The following is a 17,842-nucleotide window of genomic DNA, read 5'->3' on the forward strand; positions in this document are numbered from 1 at the left end:
CAGTGTATGCAGATGATTTGAAGTATGTCAGATTTGCAGGATATTTAGACATGGGGGGGGGGACTGAGCATATTAGAGGAAGTGGGATATGGAGCATATTAGAGGAAGTGGGATATGGAGCATATTAGAGGAAGTGGGATATGGAGCATATTAGAGGAAGTGGGATATGGAGCATATTAGAGGAAGTGGGATATGGAGCATATTAGAGGAAGTGGGATATGGAGCATATTAGAGGAAGTGGGATATGGAGCATATTAGAGGAAGTGGGATATGGAGCATATTAGAGGAAGTGGGATATGGAGCATATTAGAGGAAGTGGGATATGGAGCATATTAGAGGAAGTGGGATATGGAGCATATTAGAGGAAGTGGGATATGGAGCATATTAGAGGAAGTGGGATATGAAGCATATTGGAGGAAGTGGGATATGGAGCATATTGGAGGAAGTGGGATATGAAGCATATTAGAGGAAGTGGGATATGGAGCATATTAGAGGAAGTGGGATATGGAGCATATTAGAGGAAGTGGGATATGGAGCATATTAGAGGAAGTGGGATATGGAGCATATTAGAGGAAGTGGGATATGGAGCATATTAGAGGAAGTGGGATATGGAGCATATTAGAGGAAGTGGGATATGGAGCATATTAGAGGAAGTGGGATATGAAGCATATTAGAGGAAGTGGGATATGAAGCATATTGGAGGAAGTGGGATATGGAGCATATTAGAGGAAGTGGGATATGAAGCATATTAGAGGAAGTGGGATATGGAGCATATTAGAGGAAGTGGGATATGGAGCATATTAGAGGAAGTGGGATATGGAGCATATTAGAGGAAGTGGGATATGGAGCATATTAGAGGAAGTGGGATATGGAGCATATTAGAGGAAGTGGGATATGAAGCATATTGGAGGAAGTGGGATATGAAGCATATTGGAGGAAGTGGGATATGAAGCATATTGGAGGAAGTGGGATATGAAGCATATTAGAGGAAGTGGGATATGCAGGATGTTTGAGGAAGTGGGATATGCAGGGTATTTGGAAGTAAGATATTTGAGGAAGTGGAATATGCAGTGTGGCGGGACCACCTGGCACCCCGGCTGGGTGCATCTGCCAATCGATGCTTCCTAGTATCGATGCTAATCGATGCTTCCTAGTAGCACCGCATTAGACACAATAACAACCGTAGCCCCCCTTAGCCGCCGCAGCTTGGCTTGTGTCTTGCCGTCCCTTTTTACCCTGGACCAACACCTGGATTCAGCTCCAAGTGGGAAGACCTCTCCTCCAAGAGAGTATAAAAATCCAAAGCGCAGTATAAAACATTTCCCCCAAACATGAGCCAAGGCTTAATGCTGGGAAGTAGTATAGAAAATAATCCAGGCACTCCAACGAATTCCAAACAAGGCAGTTTTATTTTAACCACAGAACAAAAAGCAACGTTTCGATCCCTTAGGGCCTTTGTCAAGTTGGAGTGCCTGGATTATTTTCTATACTCAAATTCTACATTTGGTCCTTTGTGGTACTCGGACTTGTCCAGCATAGCACCCAGAGTTCCTGGACAAAGGGATGAGTGCGCTTCCATCACCTATATGGCTATAATGCTGGGATGTAGTCTGTTTAATGGTAGCACAGTCACAGAATTTATACAAGTCACAAACTACTCCCCTGTGCCTGGGAAGTAATTGAGTCAGGAACTGTAAAAAACTCAATTATCTCCAGGTACAGAAAAACATACAGTTATGGAACACCCCAAAAGTACCCCCAAAACACATGGAAACCCCACAAAAGTCACATCCCCGGTTCAGAGGTTCGGGATTTCCATGGAAGTCATAATTTGACCGACTGCACACAATGCTCCTGCCCAAAACCGTTCCAGATAATCAGGGCTTGCCGAACAGTGCCCTTCTAAGTTGTGTAGAACTGAACGCAGGTGTTCCTGGTAGTCCAGCGGTGTTCAGGAGTTTCAGTGTCCGAAAACTATTCCATGAACTCGACGACCAAACACTGCTGCTTGCCTTCGTGGGAACAAGATGGCCGCCACCTTGTGGTTGTTCATGCGAACTGCGGTCACCCAGACGAACATTTAGAACTGCGGTGAAAAGTGTTACATACTGACAATTAGGCTTAAAGGGCCACTATAGGCACCCAGACCACTTCAGCTCAATGAAGTGGTCTGGGTGCCAGGTCCATCTAGGGTTAACCCTGCAGCTGTAAACATAGCAGTTTTTAGAGAAACTGACATGTTTAAATTAGGGTTAATCCAGCCTTTAGTGGCTGTCTCATTGACAGCTGCTAGAGGCGCTTCCGCGCTTCTCACTGTGATTTTCACAGTGAGAAGACGCCAGCGTCCATAGGAAAGCATTGAGAAATTGCTATGGACTGCCTGAATCCACGCACGGCTCTTACCGTGCATGCGCATTCAGCTGATGACGTCGGGAAAAGGGAGGAGAGTCCCCGGCGCTGGAGAAAGGTAAGCTTTTAACCCCTTCCTCCCCTTCAGCGCGGCGGGAGTGGGACCCTGAGGGTGGGGTGGACCCAAAGACCATATAGTGCCAGGAAAATTAGTTTGTTTTCCTGGCACTATAGTGGCCCTTTAACAAGCTCACGGGAGGTCTCTGGTTCGTGCGCTTGTTTGGTTCCCGAACCAAATCTAAAATCCCACGAACCAAGTCTGCTCACATGTTTTTTTTTAAAGGGCCAATAGTCTTTTGGCAGGAGACAGGCAAGCAGGCCCCTCCAAGAACCCGTGGCGAGGATACTTTCGCCGCATGCAGGATATTTGGAAGTAGGATATTTTGAAGAAGTAGGATATGCAGGCTATTTGAGGGAGTGGGATATGCAGGTGCGTAGGATATTTGGAAGAAGTGGAATATGCAATATATTTGGAAGTAAGATATGTTGGATATTTGGAAGAAGTGGTATATGTAGGATATTTGGAAGCAAGATATTTGAGGAAGTAGGAAATGCAGACTATTTGGAAGCAAGATATTTGAGGAAGTAGGAAATGCAGGCTATTTGGAAAGATATTTGAGGAAGTTGGATATGCAGGATATTTAGACGTAAAATATTTGAGTAAATGGGATATGTGGGATATGCACGATATTTGAGGAAGTGTGAAATGCAGTATTTTTTTAAGATGTTTTTGAGACTGATTGATATGAATATTGCATGCATTGTATGTTTAGATGATATACATGGGTTTTATGTGGGGAGTGACAAGGGGTGGCTAGAAGGAAGAATATTTAATGATGCTGTGGGGTGCTATATATGTTGGACGGGTCATAGTGATGGTCTGAAGTGCAGTGTATGCAGATGATTTGAAGTATTTAAGATTTGCAGGATATTTAGACATGGGAAATAAACAGAATGGTTGGAGACCATGTGAGCCTTCTGTGAGCTGACTGTGCTCTCCCCCTGGCGCTACTCGGGTATTGGGGAGGGAGCAAGCAATACTCCATCTACCCTTGGATCTCACTCCGCTGCTGGGGAGAGAGACAGACCGTCTCCGCTCCCATGAACTCTCTGCCGCACTTCTCTCTCTGGGACTCACACTGCTACTGGGGAACGAGACCGGTTGTCTCCACTCCCAGGAACTCACACTGCTACTGGGGAACGAAACCGGTTGTCTCCACTCCCAGGAACGCACACTGCTGCTGGGGAACGAGACCGGTTGTCTCCATTCCCATGAACTCACACTGCCGCTGGGTAGGAAAGGTGGAACACTTCTCTCCCGGGAACTCTCACTGCTGCTGGGGTTATTGGGGAAGGAGCAAGGGATACTCCATCTCCCCCTGGATTGCAAAGTCCATTCGGTCACTCACTTCCGAGACAGTCGGTGTTGCACTGTGGAACAGGCGTACATAGTCCTGTTCAAGCTCCCACTCCAGGTTAGCCATGGACCCGAAGCTGAAGCTATCGGGGTCTCCAAACCACACCTCACCTTCAAGAGCCTCCCACAGAAGACCAGGGCCATCGTAGTCCTCTCCCTCAGCGAGTTGGAAAGGGACCAGCGCCAGGTAGATTTGCCCTGCATACCACCTCAAGACCCAGTATGATTCATCCAACCACACCTCGGTCAGGACAAGTGCTTCCAGCTCTATTACACATTCCTCTAAGGGCTGTTCTCCCAGGAACGGCCGTCGCAGCTCTAGTTGTTCCTATCGGCGCTGGTTGGGAGTTCGGAAAACCTTACCGAGGCTCTCCTTCCAGAGTTTGTTTCGAATCACCACCCTCCAGTCCAGGTCACTCTCCTCTGAGGCAGGGCCAGGATCCTGGGATAGAGCTTCTTGCAGCCTCCGCTGGAACTCCTCCTCGAGTTCAGTAAAATTCTTAGAGGCATTGTAGGGCAACTTGGACTTTTGTTTGGTAGCTGCCGAAACCCCTGGGGCCACTTTGTCTGCCTGCTGGTCGTGGGGTGGTGAGGGGTTTGCACAAGCTTTCTGAGCAAGGGCATAGGCTTCTGAGATGGTTCTGGTCATGATTTCCTTTGAGGGGGTTTCTCTATAGTACGCCAGGCCATCTTTGTCGAAGGCCTCCCTCTCGCCCTCCGCTTGCGGTACAGCTGGGCCACTGCTTAGTCGACCGTTCTCCGCTAATCTGTTCTCTAGTTCCGTTTGGGTAGGAAGTACGATCCCGCCGCTTGCCACCAGTTGTAGCGGACCCCGGGCCCACTGTCCAGTTACCTCTGCTAATTTGCTTCCATTTAGGAACCATTCAGAGTATCAAGAGACCCATTTCCCCCCAGTAACTGGACGGCACACAACTCTGGAGGTACAACACGAACAATGCTTTATTGGTACAGGCTTAATTTATCCACAGACCCCCGCAAGGGGTCTCCATACTATTCAGTACAAATTCCTCAGTCCCGGGCTAGAGGGGGATGGTTTACAGATAACCATCTCCCACTCTGGGAAATACCAACAGCACAACATTTACAGACAATAGGACACATTACATACATGGGGATAGCTTTGGGGGCTCTGTGCCCCGGGAAGGAAAATGGGTGCACATATAAATCATCCATTCCTGGATAGCCCCGGGTCCCAACTAGGATCTTTGCAAATGGCGGGGCTATCAGATGTAGAGAGCCCAAAAATCAAAGTATAAAGTCTGGGGCTCGAGGCTCTGTACAGCCCTGCAATTAGTTCCTCGGTGTTGTCTGTTTTAGTCCGGTAAATTCAAACTTTGCGCCTAAACCAAGACACAGCCAATCCGGAGAAAGGGCCTAAACCAATTTGCACCAATCCGCGCTCTGGGAGAGGAGGCATTCTGACAGCCAAGCAAGGAAAAGGGAGTGAAACCAAATCGCGCTGGGAGGTGTTTTTTCCGGCCAATCAGGGGAAAGGGCGCAAAACTAGTTTGAGTGGAAGCCCTTCCTATTGGCCATCACAGACTTCCAGGCGGCCAGCAGGGCTCTGCAGCAGTGAAGCCGCCTTGCAGTTCCAGGGATTCTGCTGTGGATCGCTACTTTCTCTCCAGTGGATATCTCCATGTAGGTAGCCCGGTTAGTGATTATGCTCCTTTAGTATTAGATAGGGTGATCCGCCGCCAGAACAGCCAGTACCCCAAAAGTGTCCCCACCAACCTTGGGAACCCGTTTGTGACATTCCGGTGCGAAGGCCACGCAAGGGAAGCGTGTCCTTTCCGGATATGAATGCCCCCCAGGGGAGCACTCCTTAATTACTTCCCTTGCGGTTTCGCACTATGTCATAGGTGCGACCGTTCTAATTGATTAGCGTGAACATTCTAATGGATTACCGGAGTGGACCCCAATTGAGAGGCGGACGGATCTCGTTCGCATTAACGCTCCCAAACGAGAAACAGAGCAAAGTACGACACACATGGCGAAACAAGGAGAAAACACACAAAATAGTAGTGGGCACGTGTGGATATGGCACTCAGTGACAGCGTTCCGTCGCACAGCTATGTCTTAAGAAATTGCCATCACGCGGGAGGTTTTTGCTCGAGTAGCTGGATCTCTAACATTCTGCGTTATGTGGGGAGACTTGCGGCTGCGCTGGGGGCTGTGGAGCTGTTTCTAGGTGGGAGACTGATACATTGGATTAGGCTTTCATCCAGCAGGCAGCCTAGGAAAATTAGCTAGACATACAATAGAAAGTGAGAGCGAAACGCGCTGCATGGCATTCGCAGAACAGACACACATTCCCAAACAGGCCAGCGCCACATGCTCCATGTCTAATTGTGACCTTGGCTAACCTTACATTCTATATTCTTTGCTTTATATCTAAGAGGCTCAGTAAAGAGACAGCCTGACAATTGAACCTTCTTTGCTTCTATACCTTGGTCCACTGTCTGCCCCCAATCCTGCCTTGTTGCCCCCACGTATTGGAATTGAAGATACTGATGAGATCAGGTCTTTGCTGACATACAAGGTTTCCTTAGATAAGAAACAGCTGGAGGCTATGGCCATGAAGTGCTCAGTCATAGAAACAGTCTTTGCGGTCCATCCATAATGTTGTCGGTAATTTTCTTTCCTTTACACACAATCAACAGAAAACTCTGAGTTTCATTTAAGTTGTTTATTGCCGAACATACACTATCCAAGTGTAGCCAAGAAATTGCATAAATTCTAACTTATAGAACTTAGCAGAATGTTTGTTTTATTGCAGGTAGCAACACTTACATTTAACCAATCATTGTTCCAATAACTGCAATCAGATACGGCGCTGGTCCATGATGATATGCAGCAGGCTCGGTTTGTAATACCAACTCACACACAGAGTTAGAAAGGAAAAGCAACTCCACAAGTTCCGTTTTTAACCCTTTCATCTCTGACCGAGACCCCATATTCCATGAACCTGTTACAAGGTAAAGTACTAAGTTTGACATTTCAATTTCTCCATGGATTAACAGGCTGCTGACAGATACTGTTACAGCCTCAAATATCATGCTGAGCTAAAAGCAATCCGGCCCTGTTTAAAACTATTTCAACAAAATCTGATAAAACAAGATCTCCCTATCTTTATTGTTCTAGATGTTAATGAAGTAACCCTCTTGTGTGTAATAGTCTACACATGCCCCAACAGCTGTATGATTGGCCAAGTTGTGGCGGATCGCCTGGTACCCCGACTGTGTTTCTTCGCCAAACACGCTTCCTAGCTATCGCCGGGACACCATCAGCACTTCAGCCCCTAGTTGCCACAGCTTGGCTGGGGTCTCGCCGTTGCTTCCCACCGATCAGGGTCCTGGATCCAGCTCCCAGTGGTCAAAGCTCTACTATAGAGAATATCACTGGTTTTGCCTTTCCCCCCACACATTAGTCGAGACTGAATGCTGGGAGTAGATCTGTTTAATACAGTCAAACACAATTTATACACACCGTAAACTCCTCCCCTGTGCCTGAGAGAAAATTTAGTCAGGAACTGTACAAACTCAATTATCTCCAGGTACAGAAAAATGCATGCATTTTACAACACCTCAAAAGTATCCCTAAAATATATGGAACCCTGTCAAGAGTCCCATCCCCGAATAGTCCTGATCTGAGTGCCTATAATGTCCAAAAAGCATTCCGATCGGTTCACTGGCTTGTTTTTTTCCATGGAAGTAAACTTGTAACCGGCCGCACTCGTGGCTTCTGCTTCTACTTCTGCCCAAAATAGTTCCTTAAGACAAGTGGTAGTGGTCGGTCACTTTTGGGAGTCCAAAACCGAATGAAATACCGAACGCATCCTCTGGCTCCTAGGTAGTGAGTGTTCGCCTCGATCATGCGAACAATCCTACCGAACGGCGCTCTCCTGACATATATAAAAGAATAAGGTGTTCGTCAAAGTTCAGCGGTGTTCGCGAGTTAGTGTCCGTATTTAGTTCCATGCACTTGACAACTAAACACCACTGCCTACGTTCATGCAACAAGATGGCCGCCAATGCAGCTTCCAAGTATACGAAAGGCGGCCACCCAGGAAAAAACTTAAAATGTTGAGGTGTCAGGAGAGGTCAATAGGAGTTAATGAGCCCGGTGGTGATTCGCAATTCATGTGGTTGTTCGGTCCCCGAAACCACACAAACCAAGTATTTTAAAGGTCTGTTACATGGCCCATAGTCCTTGGGCTGGAGGCTAGCCAGCAGGCTTCTCCAGACAAAAGTACACCCAGAGAATCTTCCCATGCACCTTGAGAATCTGCCCATACACCCTAGGAAACTGAGAATCTGCACATATAATCTAGGACCCTGAGCATGTGCCTATAAGCCCTGGGACCCTGAGAATCTGCCCAAACACTCTGGGACCCTATGAATCTGCCCACACACCCTGGGACCCTGAGAATCTGCCCATACACCATGGGTCCCTGAGAATCTGCCCATACACCCTGGGACCCTGAGAATCTGCCCATACACCCTGGGACCCTGAGAATCTGCCCATACAACCTGGGACCCTGAGAATCTGCCCATACACCCTGGGACCCTGAGAATCTGCCCATACACCCTGGGACCCTGAGAATCTGCCCATACAAGCTGGGACCCTGATAATCTGCCCCTATGCCCTGAGCATGTGCCCATACACCCTGGGACCCTGAGAATCTGCCCATATACTAACCTGGGTTTCTCTAGCTTTGATCTTTTGTTTACTTCCCTCCCCCACCCCCCCCCATACTTTTCTGATATTTCATTCTGGGTGGTCGCAGTGATGAGTATTTTGTCACCTGACACCTTGGTGGCATTACAGTCTCAATAATTTCACTAAATTACACCTAGTATCTTGTCACTGAGGGGTTAACAAAGATTTCATGTACATTCTGCTTCTTATCACATTTCAAAATTGTTCAAATTTTTTTTGAAAAGCAATTACTGAAATGAGTGGCATGCATTTTGAAGTGAAGCTTACAATTATCTGATAGGCAGAGCGTAGCTCTTCTGTGTTAAAATTAGTAACATGGCCTGATAAAAGTGAGTTTCTCTATTGTCTCCTAGTCTGAAGACCTCGGAGCTTGCGCTCAATTTGAAAACAGTCGACACAACAGGAACATGATGCCAAGCTCCAGCTGTGTCTTCCCCACCTTCACCCTGAGGAAGCCTTCTTCCGAGACCGACATAGAGAACTGGGCCTCCAAGCATTTCAACAAACACACCCAGGGGCTGTTTCGACGCAAAGTCTCCATCGCCAACATGCTGGCATGGAGCAGTGAGTCCATCAAGAAGCCCATGATAATGACCACGGATCGCAATGTGAAGAAGGAAGCCTGTGATATCTTCAAACTCATCCAGATGTACATGGGGGACCGGAGGGCAAAGACTGACCAGCTCAATGTAGCTCTGGAGATTGCCACCAAAGGCTGGAGTATGCAGGGTTTAAGGGACGAGCTGTATATCCAGCTTTGCCGACAGACCACGGAGAACTTCCGCTATGAGAGCTTGGCCCGCGGCTGGGAATTAATGACTATATGTCTGGCTTTTTTCCCCCCCACCCCTAAATTTCACTCATACCTGGAGGGATATATTTATCGACACATGGATCCCGTGAACGATACAAAAGGTAAGACGCTATACAGGCTCTTCTAATTACGATTACTTGTTTTTTAGATTCACACTCAATGTTTAGGGCAAGTTGTCATAAAAATGTTCTTTGCTGTGCTGCATGTGATTAGTTACTCGACTTTGCTTGCTTTCCTTCTGAGTTTCCGATATATTTTTGGCAAGGACATGCAGGATTTTAGGGTGACTGTACAATGTGTATTTATGGTGACTGTACAATGTGAATTGTGAATTTAGTATTTTTTACATTTACATTTCTTTTGTTCTATTTTAGTGGTTCCCAAATCTTTTAGGTTCAAGACGCCCTTAATATTTTTCCAAGGCGCCCCAATGTAGAACATTTTCTAGGTTGTATATATGTACAGCGCAGTGGCATATACTAAGGGGGGATTTGGCAGAAATGCTCAAGAGCAGATCCGGGACCTAATCTTTGGAGGGGCACTGGTAGATTATTTAAAGAAACGATCCAGGCACAATAACCACTACAGCATTTTGTAGAGGCTCTGGTGCCAGTAGTGCCCTTCCAGAGTAAGTAGTCAAACTGTTCAAGAACAGCCGGGATAGTGGCTGTAGAAGGGGATAGGGACAGTAGTGTGTGTGTGAGGGGTGCAGTGTGTCTGTATATTGGGCAGTTTGTGCGTGAGAAGTGCAGTGTGCGTGCGTGTGTGTGTGTGTGTGGGGGGAGGGCAGTGTGAGGGGTACAGTGTGAGGGGGCAGTGTGTGTGTGTATGGGGGGAGATATTGTGTCTCTGTAGGGGTAGGAGGGCAAATTCATAAGTGTATATATATTTTTTAAAATTCTAAATAATTATTTTAATATCCCCTCTCCCTGCTTACCTTTGCCTGGGAGGGGGGGCATTTCCTGCAATCCATGGTGGTTCGGTGGGGAAGCCCTGGTGGTCCATGTGGTAACTGTGAACTCTAGTAGCCTCAGGAGCTGCTAGAGTTCACTCTTGTGAGATTCGGAGCATTGCCATGGTAGCTGCGTCAATGCTCTGAGCTCGCGAGAGGAGAACCCGGCGGAACTGCAAGTCAGAGCTCCCCCGGGTCCTCTCTACTCACTCTCCTGCCGGCTGCCAGCACTACACTGCAGAGCCGGCAGGGGAGTGGGAGGCACAGTTCCCGGTGCTATGATGATAAAATCTGGGAAAATATCTAGCGGCACACAGTTTGAAAATCGCTGTTCTTAGAAACATAGAATGTGACGGCAGATAAGAACCATTCGGCCCATCTAGTCTGCCCAATTTTCTAAAATACTTTCATTAGTCTCTTATATCTAAGATAGCCTTATGTCTATCCCACGAATGCTTAAACTCCTTCACTGTATTAACCTCTACCACTTCAGCTGAAAGGCTATTCCATGCATCCACTACCCTCTCAGTAAAGTAATACTTCCTGATATTATTTGTAAAACATTGCCCCTCTAATTTAAGATTATGTCCTCTTGTTGTGGTAGTTTCTCTTCTTTTAAATCTGTGTTGATTCCCTTTATTTATTTAAATGTTTCTATCATATCCCCCCTGTCTCGTCTTTTGTCCAAGCTATACATGTTAAGATCCTTTAACCTTTCCTGGTAAGTTTTATCCTGCAATCCATGAACCAGTTTAGTAGCCCTTCTTTGAACTCTCTCTAAAGTATCAATATCCTTCTGAAGATATGGTCTCCAGTACTGTGTACAGTACTCCAAGTGAGGTCTCACCAGTGTTCTGTACAATGGCATGAGCACTTCCCTCTTTCTACTGCTAATACCTCTCCCTATACAACCAAGCATTCTGCTAGCATTTCCTGCTGCTCTATTACATTGTCTGCCTACCTTTAAGTCATCCGAAATAATCACCCCTAAATCCCTTTCCTCAGATGTTGAGGTTAGGACTCTATCAAATATCCTATACTCTGCCCTTGGGTTTTTACATCGAAGATGCATTATCTTGCACTTATCCACATTAAATGTCAGTTGCCACAACTCTGACCATTTTTCTAGTTTACCTAAATCATTTGCCATTTGGCTTATCCCTCCTGGAACATCAACCCTGGGACATATCTTAGTATCATCAGCAAAAAGACATACCTTACCATCAAGACCTTCTGCAATATCACCAAGAAGAATATTAAAGAGAATGGGTCCAAGTACAGATTCCTGAGGTACCCCACTGGTGACAAGCCCAAGCTTGGAATATACTCCATTGACTACAGCCCTCTGTTGCCTCTCATTTAGCCACTGCCTCACCCATTCAACAATATTGGAATCCAAACTTAAAGATTGCAGTTTATTGATAAGCCTTCTATGTGCAACAGTGTCAAAAGCCTTACTGAAATCTAGGTAAGCAATGTCTACTGCACCACCCTGATCTATTATTTTAGTTACCCAATCAAAAAAAAATCAAGATTAGTTTGGCATGATCTCCTGTAAACCATATTGTTACAGTGGAAAATATTTATAGAAATAGTGGTCACGTTTGCCACCATATAGTAACTTAATAGGCTAAGTAAGGCAAGAGATGGGGAAAATATAGCACCACAATCCCCATGATGCTTTGCCACACTTGAGGTATTGTGAGAGTTGTAGTTCTATGAAAGGTGGAGTCTACCATTTGAAGTTGATGCTATGAGAGGGATAGAGGTTTTTATATTGGCAATAGCTGCGCTTTTAACTCTACTTGAATTGATGATTTGCATCACAGGATGTGGGAAAGCAGGAGTATATATATGGGAGAGGGGGTTATGTTTATATGTAAAAGCCTGATATTAAGGGGATGGTACATGACAGCACAGTGTTATGCCCTCCCCTTGACATAGTACAATTCACTCTCTGCGATCCTTGTACAGGAATGGACAGACCATCAGCACTCCCAGCCTCCCTGCCATCACATGTCTTCACAGTACGTGGCATGTGCATGTTTGTGGACTCCATGTTTGGGTGTTGCAGGAAATACTAAAGGAAAAAAATAAATGGCAATGATTTAGCTATTTATCTGCAAGCAATTTAGTTGGTACGATGTGTAGATGTGTACGATGTGCTATAAATCTCAGTCTGGGAGTCCTGCAGGTAGTTCATTCTTCCAGAATGCCGGTATGTCTGAGTCACATGGCAGCTTGGGGCAGATGGATAGTGAGATGCAGCCAGTGTCACAGTGACTGCTTGGGCCAAACTAGCATAGGGCCTGCTGAAGCTGGAGCTGCAGGCCTGTGTTTGTTTTGATCCACTGCTAGAAAATCATAGAGATAGCATTTTGCCAGGGAGGCACACATGTCTTCCCTGCCCTAGCTGAGCATTTAGCGTTGGCGTTAGGAGAACAAACACGACAAAGGAAGGATTTTAATTGACCGTTTTTCCAGCACAGAGACCCACTTGGTGCAGCCACCCCCTCCTCCTGTCGTTACGTCGTTGCTTGTCCCCCTCCTTGTCCAATCCAGTGTTCTTGTAGAGAAGTATTGGAGACGATTATATGGGTGCCTATATTGTCTCTTTAAGGGAATCACCCTGCTTAAACCTGGCACTGTGTATATCCATCTGTATGTGATCGGTGCCCTGATTAACACCTGTCTCAGGAGCATTGCAGACTGGCCCTAGCTGTGACCCATAGGATGGATTCCTAGTGTCCCAGGATTTGTAGGTTAGGCTTTTTACAGCAGATTTGTATATGGAGCAGCCTTCATGTACATTTTTTGTTTGCTATTTCTAGTTTCTAACTACCTGTGGGATGGCTTTACATAAGACTATAAAGTCTAATTTCAGATTGACTAGAATTTTGTATAAGACCAGGTGTCCTTTTCAGCTACAGGCTCAGACTGGGCAGGGAAGTATACTAAGACTGATCTGAGGGTCCTCACAGCCATTCTGGGCCATATTTACAGATTATTGACGGGGATTGACCATTGTAGGGAAATGCAGAGCGAAAATAAATGAACTTCTCAGTGTTTACTCCTGTGGGAAAAAAAAGAAAAAATATATATTAATATAAATATATATTTAAATGCTATTGAACAAAGCAGTTAAAGTGTTAGTTTTTCAAATCAATTTCCCCAAGTCTTAAAAACTGCAGCTAAGCCCGTCCCCCCTTTTTGTCCAGCGCCGACTTGTTTTGTTTGTGTTGGTCGCATGTTTCTCCTTGAGCAGTGAGCGCTGGAAAAGGTCCACAATTGTCCTTCTCTTACAGTGGAGCCAATTCTAAAGGTTTCAAAGAAAATAGTTTCTTTCTTTGTTTTATTAATCTCACACAGGAGGCTGCTTTGCATTAGCAGCAAGTAACAGAAGAGGAGAAAAGAACTTCTGATGTAAACACAATATGCTGCGACACGGTCTAAATATGCGCTTCTTTTCAGGAAATAAGCAGGGAACGTGTGTGATTGACAGCTAGGGGTGTGTGGCTGGGGCTTTAGAAAGTAACTGGTTTAAAGGCTTATTTAAACTATCATGACCTCTACAGTGATTTGAAGTGATTATGGTGGTAGGAGTCTGAATGTGCCAACATGCGTGCTGATATCGATTCTGTGCAGATTTGACATCTGTCGTCAGTGGTCTGGCAATAGGCGCAAAAATCTTGTCCACTTGGTCAAAGCGGTTCTGTCACCCTCCCCCCATCCAAAATGAGTATTTCATAAAAACTGAGATTCCAACTCTGCCAAAAGATATACTAAGACACTGTCTTAGTATTTTCCCCATACTTAACAAACAAGCTTGAGGAAACGTGGAGCTACCTTTTGTCAAGTAAAGGGGCTCTGTCCATGGAGGGTTCCACAGGATTCTCCAAGGACCTCAGTGTTGTAGTGTCGCGCACGCACAAGAGTACAGTAATGATGTCTGCTCCTGGCAGCTGAAGAGGATCGTCAAGAAGAAGAAGATGGCAATGGCCGCAAGGGTTCATGCCAATATAACTCACCTTCCCCTGCATCCCCGGCACTGCTTTGCCAGCAGATCAGTCACCATCGGGGGTCTTTGCAAATTATGCAGACCCTAGACGGTAACAGAGCCACTTTAAGGCAAAGTGGTTTTTATGCTTGTCCATTTCAAAATAAGTAGAATTTGAATGAAAAGTTGGATTAACTATCATTTCCAATATGAAGTCAAATGTCAATTAACCCCTTAAGGACACATGACATGTGTGACATGTCATGATTCCCTTTTATTCCAGAAGTTTGGTCCTTAAGGGGTTAATATGCAACAACAGTAGATCAGCTGTAATAAAATGGACTGCATATGTTAATAAGGGACATCGGCGCTGGGATAAGGTAAGTAAATAAAGGGTTTTTAACCCTCTATTTACCCGGGAGGGGGGAGGCAGAGGGATCGGTAGTGCCAGGAATACAGCTCTGTATTCCTTGCATTACAGTATCCCTTTAAATAGTGCAATGTAAGTTAAAGCCTTGTTCCAATCGGCATACATTCTGGGTAATTAGCCGCTAAATATAACAATGGCCCGGTTGTTTTTAGTACTCCAGAAATCCTGTCGTATATAGGCCTCCATTTAATATGCTTGGATAAATATTTAAAATAATTTAATATTATGAAAAATATTTTAATATTGAGAATTTTTTATATATATTCAAAAATTAATGTTAAAGGTTTAACCTAAAATCTGAAATAATTTGAAGAGCTTATTAAAGGGACACTACAGTCACCAAAACAACTACAGCTTATTGTATTTGTCCTGGTGAGTGGAATCATTCCCTTCAGGCTTTTTGCTGTAAACACTGTCTTTTCAGAAAAAATGCAGTGTTTACATTATACCTAGGGACACCTCCAGTGGCAGTCACTCACACGGCCACTAGAGGCACTTCCTGGGGCAGTGCTGCACAGTGTGACTGACATTCAGTGTCTCCACCCCCTGCATTGAGGTTCTGAACGTTCCTTATAGAGATTGATTCAATGCATCTCTATGATGAGATACTGATTTGGCCCGGGCTGTTTTTTGCTGTGCATACGCAATAGTGGAGCTCTGTGATGCAATCTTACATTTGACACTGTACAGTGATTTATTGCTGCTGAGCTCTGTGATGCAATCTTACATTTGACACTGTACAGTGATTTATTGCTGCGGAGCTCTGTGATGCAATCTTACATTTGACACGGTACAGTGATTTATTGCTGCGGAGCTCTGTGATGCAATCTTACATTTGACACTGTACAGTGATTTATTGCTGCGGAGCTCTGTGATGAAATCTTACATTTGACACGGTACAGTGATTTATTGCTGCGGAGCTCTGTGATGCACTCTTACATATGACACTGTACAGTGATTTATTGCTGCGGAGCTCTGTGATGCACTCTTACATATGACACTGTACAGTGATTTATTGCTGCGGAGCTCTGTGATGCACTCTTACATTTGACACGGTACAGTGATTTATTGCTGCGGAGCTCTGTGATGCACTCTTACATATGACACTGTACAGTGATTTATTGCTGCGGAGCTCTGTGATGCACTCTTACATTTGACACTGTACAGTGATTTATTGCTGCGGAGCTCTGTGATCCACTTGTACACAGCAGTACATGTTACTATATATCTTATTGCTGTGGAGCTCTGTGATGGTTTATTTCTGTATATAATGTAATGCTTCCATAAAGTGCGAGATTGTAAGGTTTGTGCCAATAACAGATACAGTGACATGGAAATTAATACAGGCAGTGCTGGCACAAACTCTTGCTTAAAATAAAGAAATCTCCTGATTTCAATTAAATTGAACCAACCGGTTGGGAACTTATTCCTACAAAGGATGAGCACCGTCTGCCCAATGGCCTTTTCATGCCCACGCTGTGTAATTGGATTTTTCCATTGCAGATCCAGTGATTGCTGTTTTGATTTAACAAAACATTATAGCTTCCCCCGCTCTCTCCCATTGCTCAGATAAATGTACTTTAGATGGAGGTGACTTTCTCTGCAGTGCCATTAGTTAACCCATTGTCTTTCCCTGTGCCTCGTAGCCGGCTGTCTGAGGGTTATGGACCCTGGATTGTGCACACAGCGGATTTTAATTTCCATCAGTTGAGATGGAATTTCTGTCCTGTAACCTGTAGTCAGTATTCTGATTGGGCAGTGGGGTTTACCGGTGGTGCTGTGTGCTTTGCCTGGGATGTTAATGGAGATTTGGGCAGTCAATCACACACATCTCACCTGGAAGAATAGCGCCCCCTGTGTAGTTTGATGGGAATTGGGCTTTGCTTATAATTACCTCATTTTAACCCTTACACTGTCAAAGCGACTCAGGACCTATTATACCAGGACCATTAGCGGAGCTCAGATAAACTTTCCAGAGTGTAGGAGAAGTTCTTTGGGTTTGTTCCCTAAACAGTTATGTAATTATTCAGAAATATCCGAACTGTGTCCACATTTTGCATATATTTAGCACTGCGGGTTTTAGCTCATAAGTTAAATGTTTACGGGAAGGATTTAGAGGTCAATGTTTGGGTGACGGCATTTGGTTTAAATTGCTCTTGCTGGAAATAAAGTGATAAATCTGTCATGGTGACAATAAAGTGCATAGTTGTATAGCTGTTGAATAGCCATATATAATCAAACTATTGGACTGAAACACCCATCAGCCTCAGCATGCGCCCAGTTGGCAGAGAATGAAAGGGACTCACTATATGGTGCCCATTACTGATGGAAATGTAGACGGCCATATTTGGGGGGGGGGGGGGGTAAAACCTTCCGTTGAGAATGCAAATGCCCCAATACTGATAAGACCATTCTCTGCTCTCCCCAATCCTCCTGTAATAATGCAAATTAAAAACCAGGTGGGGGGGATGCTGCTAAGGATTATTGGTGAGTGGAACGCTAAGCACTAGAGTAAGCAGTGATGGGAAGTGGGATCCTTAACGCACACTATTCATTTAGTTCAGGTTCAGATTGGGGGATTTAGTATCTGTTATTCTGAACTTTACATTATAAAACAGGAAAAGCGTTCCCAGAAATCACATTACCAACCTTACCTTTTTGCCCTTTCTGACAATATTTTCATAAAATAAGTTTCCTACAATCCCAGACTCCCCTGTAAAGTTGGCGGTGTAGGCATCCTTCTGTCCCCTCAATGTAACTTCTAACCAACTCTCCCTGCCATATATTTTCCTTCCTTCAAAGTTCACACTGTCTGCATATTTAAACCCACTCCTTTAAGAATTGCCATCATCTACCCCCACCCTCTAGTCATCCTTAGCTATTCATTGAACATTTTTCTACTTCTTTTCCTTTAGCAGTCCTTATACTTGGGGACTTTAATATCCTAATCAACAACCCCAACTGCCCTGATGCCTCCCGTCTGCTCTCTGTAACCACCTCCTTCGGCCTCACACAGTGGTCTAATTCAGCAACTCATACAGCGGGAAATACTCTTGATCTCATCTTCACCAATCTTGGTA

At 45.1% G+C, this 17,842-nt stretch overlaps 1 protein-coding gene across 2 annotated transcripts in view; it reads left to right on the top strand.

The window, feature by feature from the left end:
* The window catches only part of ARHGAP39 (Rho GTPase activating protein 39), a 189,494-nt gene that overhangs the window by 67,618 nt on the left and 104,034 nt on the right, over positions 1-17,842 (top strand). For both annotated transcript variants that reach the window (XM_063450969.1, XM_063450970.1), the window contains exon 4: positions 8,923-9,484. In XM_063450969.1, the coding sequence (XP_063307039.1) occupies positions 8,923-9,484 (562 nt within the window). The remainder of the gene's footprint in view (positions 1-8,922; positions 9,485-17,842) is intronic.

This window comes from Pelobates fuscus, chromosome 4 (assembly GCF_036172605.1).
Source record: "Pelobates fuscus isolate aPelFus1 chromosome 4, aPelFus1.pri, whole genome shotgun sequence".
NCBI lineage: Eukaryota > Metazoa > Chordata > Amphibia > Anura > Pelobatidae > Pelobates > Pelobates fuscus.